Source organism: Salvelinus fontinalis, chromosome 4 (assembly GCF_029448725.1).
Source record: "Salvelinus fontinalis isolate EN_2023a chromosome 4, ASM2944872v1, whole genome shotgun sequence".
NCBI classification, from domain to species: domain Eukaryota; kingdom Metazoa; phylum Chordata; class Actinopteri; order Salmoniformes; family Salmonidae; genus Salvelinus; species Salvelinus fontinalis.
The window spans coordinates 75,872,428-75,880,941 of record NC_074668.1 but is presented as its reverse complement, the minus strand read 5'-3'; the positions used below and the strand labels follow the sequence as shown (position 1 = coordinate 75,880,941).

The window sequence follows — 8,514 nt, the reverse complement described above, 5'->3', positions numbered from 1 at the left end:
TGTTTACAAGCTCGTCTGATAATGAAATAACATTGTTGCTTTTGTGAAAATATGGGAAATGGGGTGGCAATACGCCAATTGTGGGTGTTGGAAGATGTTATTTTTTCCCCAGACCTGCCTGTACCAAGCAATTACAGGGGAACATGCAAATTGGAAATGTAGAGTTCATTATAAATCTCATCATTCACTTTGATAGCGCGGGATAATTAAAAGAAAAAGCAGCTGTGAATCCACTCAGTGCATACTGCCAGCCTGTTTACAGCAGGGAAATAATGATAAAGCATGTTTGTTTTGCTTGTGTGTTTTCTCCTCATCAGTGTGCATGTAGAAGGAGAGGGTGTGGAGTGAAAACATAGCGTCTCCTACGGATACACACATTCCCCATTGACTGAAGCATAACTCAAATCACTCAACAAATGAAACACCCTTTTCTCGCCTAATGCCCTCTCCCCTCCATTTGGTGATGCTCTCAGAAGGTACAAGAGGAGTTCTTATCCATTTAATACATGCTCAGAGAATATCCTGTCAAATATAGATTTGAATCAATAGCACTCTGGAGTGGCTCGTTAAACTTAAATCAGCTTGGAAGTGGTGCATGCCTGCCTCACAGCTGCTGTCATTAGCCATCGTCCTGGAGATTACTGGAGAAACATCCTTGTGTGAGCAGATCCTCCACTCTACCTGAGGAGAGAAGCAGAGCGGCCAGTGATAGCCAGCCCAGCAACACCTCCCCTAGCCAGATGGAACAGTCTTCAGATAGGGGAGACGAGCAGAGGAGTGCCTGGGTGTATAGCTTGGTTCAACATGCTGACAAAAGCTTGACTGACAACTGTCCATCTGAAAAACAAATAATTTACTAGTTCAACTAGACTGATTTTTTTTTAAACATATGCCTTGCCTGATAAATTTAAGCCTCTTCCATTGTCGGTGTAACTGTATGATAATCCATGATACCCATACTGTCACGTTCTGACCTTAGTTCCTTTTGTATGTCTTTATTTTAGTTTGGTCAGAGCGTGAGTTGGGGTGGGCATTCTATGTTGTTTTTCTATGTTTTGTTCTGTTGGTATATTTCTATGTGTTTGGCCTAGTATGGTTCTCAATCAGAGGCAGGTGTTAGTCGTTGTCTCTGATTGGGAGCCATATTTAGGTTGCCTGTTTTCCTTTGTGTTTTGTGGGTGGTTGTTTCCTGTGTCTGTACCTGCACCATACTGTTTCGGTTGTTTGTACTTTTGTTAAGTGTTCTGTTGATTTATTAAATTTCTCATTATGGACACTTACCACGCTGCACATTGGTCCGATCCTTGCTACTCCTCTTCAGATGAAGAGGAAATCCGTTGCCCATACGGTAATCATACCTAAAGTACCTGTCTCTACTCACAAGCATGTATGTAGGAGTGGGGGTGTAAGAAGCTGGCTCAGGGGGCTGTGGGTGGCGAGCACCGGCAGGAGGGAACGGGTTAACTCCGACAGGAACAATAATGAGAGCGCAGTGAGACGTGTGAGGTAATTAGTCAGTGGGCTCTCCAATATTTACCCAGTTAATTATTTGTGAGTTTTACTCATGTCTTCCCTTCAGACGGCTGCCTCTGTTTTTTTCCACACCATTTGTCACCGTCCAGCTCTCCCGGGCTACACTTTTCTCATCGCTCTAGGTTTTTTTTCTCTCTCTGATCTCTGGTCTATGGCAGGGGAGTGGCATTTGGGTGAACTCTTGTCAGTGAAGGTGTTAGACTGCTGTCCCTGGACGTGCGAGGTCAACCATGATTATTTATTCATCCTTCTGTTGGTCCGCCATGGGGGAGAGATGTGAAAACCCTGGTATGTGGCTCGGCAGAGAGGCAGAGGTGGAGGGCACAGAGAGGGGAGATGACAGTTCAGCGTCCTGAAGAGAGCATGACTTAAAGAGCTAGTGGCTGGAGGATGCTGAAAGCTGGGTGAATGGTGAGTGGAGACTGGAGGAAAGGGGGATACCTAGTCAGTTGTCCAACTGAATGTATTCAATTGAAATGTGTCTTCCGCATTTAACCCAACCCCTCTGAATCAGAGAGGTGTGGGGGGCTGCCTTAATCGACATCCACATCTTCAGTGCCCGGGGAACCGTGTGTTAACTGCCTTGCTCAGGGGCAGAACGACAGATTCTTACCTTGTCAGCTCGGGGATTTGATCCGGCAACCTTTCAGTTACTGGCCCAACGCTCTAACCACTAGGCTACCTGCCACCCCTTATGGGTGGAGACTGGTTGAATGGTGGGTGGAGGCTGGGTGGAGAGTGGGTAGAGGCTGGAGGAGGCTAGGTGGAGGCTGGGTGGAGACTGGATGAAGGGGGGTTCGAGGGTGTGTGAAGGCTGGGTGGAGACTGGGTGGAGGGTGGGTGGAGGAGGCTGGGTGGGTGGAGACTGGGTGGGTGGAGGGTGTGTGGAGGCTGGGTGGAGGGTAGGTGAAGGAGGCTGGGTGGAGACTGGGTGGAAGGTGGGTGAAGGGTGGAGGGTGTGTGAAGGCTGGATGGAGCATGGTTGGAGGATGCTGGGTAGTGGCTGGGTGGAGGCTGAGTGGAGACTGGGTGAAGGGTGGGTGGAGGTTGGAGGAGGCTGGGTGAAGGGTGGGTGGAGGCTGAGTGGAGGGTGGGTGGAGGCTGGGTGAAGGGTGGGTGGAGGCTGGGTGAAGGGTGGGTGGAGACTGGTTGAATGGTGGGTGGAGGCTGGGTGGAGAGTGGGTAGAGGCTGGAGGAGGCTAGGTGGAGGCTGGGTGGAGACTGGATGAAGGGGGGTTCGAGGGTGTGTGAAGGCTGGGTGGAGACTGGGTGGAGGGTGGGTGGAGGAGGCTGGGTGGGTGGAGACTGGGTGGGTGGAGGGTGTGTGGAGGCTGGGTGGAGGGTAGGTGAAGGAGGCTGGGTGGAGACTGGGTGGAAGGTGGGTGAAGGGTGGAGGGTGTGTGAAGGCTGGATGGAGCATGGTTGGAGGATGCTGGGTAGTGGCTGGGTGGAGGCTGAGTGGAGACTGGGTGAAGGGTGGGTGGAGGTTGGAGGAGGCTGGGTGAAGGGTGGGTGGAGGCTGAGTGGAGGGTGGGTGGAGGCTGGGTGAAGGGTGGGTGGAGGTTGGAGGAGGCTGGGTGAAGGGTGGGTGGAGGCTGGGTGAAAGGTGGGTGGAGGCTGGGTGAAGGGTGGGTGGAGGCTGGGTGAAGGGTGGGTGGAGGCTGAGTGGAGGGTGGGTGGAGGCTGGGTGAAGGGTGGGTGGAGGCTGGGTGAAGGGTGGGTGGAGGCTGAGTGAAGGGTGGGTGGAGGCTGGGTGAAGGGTGGGTGGAGGCTGGGTGGAGGGTGGGTGGAGGGTGGGTGAAGGGTTCATGACTGGAACAGTGACAGAGGGTCATAGCGCTCTGGCCCTCTTTCCTGTCTGTGTCAAGGACCCCCCCCTGATGTGGAGGAGACTTCGTTGTATGTAGAAGATGATCTATTTACCTCTAAAGTCTGACAGTTATTGAGAGGTGATAATCAGCTAGAGAGCCACGAAACAAACTCTATATTACACAATTGTTATCCAATGTAATGGACACAATGTTGCTGCTGCAGCCGCTGTGGGTGAAAATGAACAAAGTATATACTTTCCACCGGCAATGTTTAATTAATGCTTCATACATGAGGAGGAAATAGGTTCTGTCCAATGTGTGGGGTAGGCGGGGGCAGAGGGAATAGTGGGTGGGGGGGTTGAAAGGGAGACAAAATTATTTCATTATGACACGACAGCAATAATATTACAGTACTGCGTGTGCAATGCTCTTATCTGTGGAACAAATGAGCTCTCCCCCCAGAGAGAGAGGAGGCTGCAGTGTGAGGCCCGGGGTAGCTAGGCCTGCATTACTCTTCCCTGCAAAGCTACTGTAGCTACCTTTTTAATATTCTCATTCACAGCACTTGCAATTATTTTGAAAATACATTTAAAAATTGTGCCTCTTGGGTCAGGTAAATGACTTCCTTGTTTTTATTGAGATGACAAGGTGTTTATTAGCGGCCTCGTTGCCTTATTTCAGGAGGTTTCTGAGTTTGAGTAATTGTCCAATTAGATGTAATTTCAGGATCGGTGCTAACCCAGGCGATTGTACTGTAGGAATAAGACCACCACCGGGACTCACATTAATGAATTCCACTGAGACCTGTCTACCTTTAAGAAAAGAGAGAGCTTGTCTGCTTCTGTTTCGCGTTCCCAAATATTTTTAACGAGGCATTATAACTGGGATTTACAAGTGAGACCAGCCTTTCCTTCTCTCCCTCCCCTTCTTCTTCCCTATTCCATTTCTCTCCATCCTCCACTGTAGAACAAAAATAATTTATCATTCATGTAATTTCAGTTCTCTGAGAAATTGCCTCTTATTGAAACAGAAAGGTTACATTAATTGTTATGTAGCTCAGCTGTTTACGCTCTGGTATAAAATGCACGTGTTCCGCTTCACGGAAAGGTCACCTATTACAACCCCAGTAACTTTTTTCTCTTGTTGGCCACTTCACACTGTGAGATGGAACAAGGTGTCAGAAGAAGGCCCTAGACGATAGCAGCTGTAGTGTCCTATCTGACTCGCTGACCTTCCTCTCTTCCTCCTTCTCTCTCCCTACATCTCTCTCCATCTCTCCCTGTCTCTCCGTGTTTTCCTGTCTGTCCCTCTCTGCCATTGTGTTTGCTGGTAAAGTGGACATATTCCCCCTACTAGCCTCAGCACTGTGTACACAGACCAGGTTTCTACTAGCATCAGCACTGTGTACACAGACCAGGTTTATACTAGCCTCAGCACTGTGTACACAGACCAGGTTTCTACTAGTATCAGCACTGTGTACACAGACCAGGTTTATACTAGCCTCAGCACTGTGTACACAGACCAGGTTTATACTAGCCTCGGCACTGTGTACACAGACCAGGTTTCTACTAGCCCCAGCACTGTGTACATAGACAAGGTTTCTACTAGTATCAGCACTGTGTACATAGACAAGGTTTACTACTAGCCTCAGCACTGTGTACATAGACAAGGTTTCTACTAGCCTCAGCAATGTGTACACAGACCAGGTTTATACTAGCCTCAGCACTGTGTACACAGTCAAGGTTTCTACTAGCATCAGCACTACGTACACAGACCAGGTTTCTACTAGCCTCAGCACTGTGTACACAGACAAGGTTTCTACTAGTATCAGCACTGTGTACATAGACAAGGTTTACTACTAGCCTCAGCACTGTGTACATAGACAAGGTTTCTACTAGCCTCAGCAATGTGTACACAGACCAGGTTTATACTAGCCTCAGCACTGTGTACACAGTCAAGGTTTCTACTAGCATCAGCACTACGTACACAGACCAGGTTTCTACTAGTATCAGCACTGTGTACACAGACCAGGTTTCTACTAGCCTCAGCACTGTGTACACAGTCCAGGTTTCTACTAGCATCAGCTCTGTGTACACAGACCAGGTTTCTACTAGCCTCAGCATTGTGTACATAGTCCAGGTTTACTACTAGCCTCAACACTGTGTACATAGACCAGGTTTCTACTAGCATCAGCACTGTGTACATAGACCATATTTCTACTAGCCCAGCACTGTGTAGATAGACCAGGTTTATTGACAAGGGACTATGAGCTAGCTTTGATCCTACAGTTACTGGCCAGTCAAAGAATACAAAAAAATACAAAAAAATCACGTGACCCAACATGTCCAGTGATTAATCAACAGACGTGTGCTGAAATTACTCTGAGCTACATGGCAGGCGCAACAGAGGGAGAAGGTATAGAGACACATTAGGGAGAGATAAAGAACAAGAGAGAGAGAACGAGAGAGAGAGAGAGAGAGAGGGAGAAAAAGAGAGCGAGAGAGGCAGGAAGCATTGTTTGGGGAGGACCTGTAATTACCTTTAGGCCTGCATGTTGTGGATGAAGAATTAATGAGGTAAGGTGCTGTGATGTTTAAACCCCTGGACAACATCCTCCCTCCTGTGTTTACAGGTCTTTTCTTTCTGGACAAATAATAGGAGTTGTGTTGTTTCTTTTAAAAAATTCAACACACTGCATAATGTACAAAGGTCTGGCACGGAAGCTCAAGGTATAGGAAGGTAAAAGAAGAAGAGTTGGACCCAAACATGTGTGTACACTGCTTTGGTAAAAGTTAGTACAAAGTTAAGCAGTGGATTCTATAGACTAAGGGGTTATAACATACAGGTTGAGCTGTTGTCATTAGGTCCTGTGTGAGATTGATTTTGCATAGCACAAACTGACTGACACTCATGGCAGAGCAAGCTTATGGAACCCTGGACCGGACCCAATCCAGGCCCACCCTGATGCAGTCCAGTCAGGAAAGATTTGGCTGTAAATGCACACAGTTTCATGAAAGGGGGAGAGGATTTCAACTATCTTACATATAACATGGGTTCATGTGGGGGTTACATCACCCTTCCTCCTCTTCCTCCTCCTCATCACTTCTCACATTAGTACCTCTCGCCATCTGCCACCACCACCACTACCAACACCAACAACACCACCGCCAACACCAACACCAACACCACCACCACCAACAACACCACCACCACCAACAACACCACCACCACCAACACCACAGCCATCACCACCACCACCAACACCACAGCCATCACCACCACCACCAACACCACAGCCATCACCACCACCACCAACACCAACAACACCACCACCACAGCCATCACCACCACCACCAACAACAACAACACCACCACCACCACCACCAACAACAACAACACCACCACCACCACAGCCATCATCACCACCAACACCACTACCACCATCACCACCAACACCACTACCACCAACACCACCACCACCACCAACACCACCACCACCACCACCACCAACAACACCACCAACACCACAGCCATCACCACCACCAACACCACAGCCATCACCACCACCACCAACACCACAGCCATCACCACCACCACCAACACCAACAACACCACCAACAACACCACCACCACCACAGCCATCATCACCACCAACACCACTACCACCAACACCACCACCACCACCAACAACAACACCACCACCACCCCCACCAACAACACCACCACCACCAACACCACCACATACACCACAGCCATCACCACCACCACCACCAACACCGCCACCACCAACACCACAGCCATCACCACCACCACCAACACCACAGCCATCACCACCACCACCAACACCAACAACACCACCACCACAGCCATCACCACCACCACCACCACCACCAACAACAACACCACCACCACCACCACAGCCATCATCACCACCACCACCATCAACAACAACACCACCACCACCACAGCCATCATCACCACCAACACCCCTACCACCAACACCACCACCACCACCAACAACAACAACAACAACACCACCACCACCCCCACCAACAACACCACCACCACCAACACCACCACATACACCACAGCCATCACCACCACCACCACCAACACCGCCACCACAACCACCACAGCCATCCCCTTCACTGCCATCGACACCACCACCCACCTCTCATCTTCCCACTAAACCATGTCCTTCTGCCAGGCTTAAGTCTCAATGTTTCCATCAGAAATAAACCTTCAAATGATCCCTGAATGTGGAGCCACCATGTAACCACAACCATCAGGAGACTCTACTTTGATAGGGACTGACATCTGAAAGGGAGAGGAATTCAAAACAAAATCAGGAATCCTGATCCAGCTAAAAAATGTGCTGTTGGGAAAGACGCTTTGGCTAAGACTTTGTGTGACATGATGATTGTGAGCCGGCTTCAAATTCCTAATGAATATGGATGGAACTGTTTACGCTCTTGGAAAATAATTAAGCACGTTCCGAGGTAAATATCTTCACAAACAATATGCACTGGAATGCTCCTGGCAGAGTATATATCAATTGTTTTGTGGGGGAATAGTATATTTATTTCAAATGTGTGGGCTTGGACCTTCAGTTCATACTGTGTTAAAAAGGATTATCTACAGCACCTAGGTCTGATTTCAAATTGAATAGGTGAGAATTTATTTTGAGGTGCTCAATACCTCATACAAATAAGTCCCCCTATAATCCAATCCCACCCCTACCCAGGAAAAAAGATGAAGTAAAATCTCATTATATTGTCCCTTTATGTTGGCATGTCTCCCACACATAAACAATCTTCTGAATTCAACCCTGGATTGTTTACTCACAGCTCTTGGATGGATGAATATGTAAGTGGAGCACATATAATATTTCATTAATGTATTAAATCAGGTACAGAAATGCATCTCAGAGCATTAATTCATTTGGAAAACCTCCATCCCATGTCTTCTTTACTGCACCTGCAACATTGGATTCATGGTGATTGAATATTGTGGTATGGAATTAGATTGCGTTGTGTGTCTCCGGCTAATAATTCCAGATGGAATAGCTCCTCACGCAGCTTGACATGACGCCCTCTGATAGAAATATGGAAGCAAGGAGAGAGAACATTTGGGTTGCTTGGGTACCATTCAGCAGCTACAGGAGCACAAT

At 48.4% G+C, this 8,514-nt stretch overlaps 1 protein-coding gene across 1 annotated transcript; it reads right to left on the bottom strand.

Annotated features, from left to right (window-relative positions):
- Positions 1 to 2,206: 2,206 nt before the first annotated feature.
- On the bottom strand, positions 2,207 to 3,343 carry LOC129852930 (uncharacterized). Its single transcript, XM_055918529.1, has one exon. The coding sequence runs from the start codon at positions 3,341 to 3,343 to the stop codon at positions 2,207 to 2,209; it is 1,137 nt and encodes a 378-aa protein (XP_055774504.1).
- Between the last annotated feature and the right edge of the window lie 5,171 nt (positions 3,344 to 8,514).

Excerpts from the sequence above, each read along its gene's own strand:
- LOC129852930 (XM_055918529.1), bottom strand. The coding sequence starts at position 3,343 with ATGAACCCTTCACCCACCCTCCACCCACCCTCCACCCAGCCTCCACCC.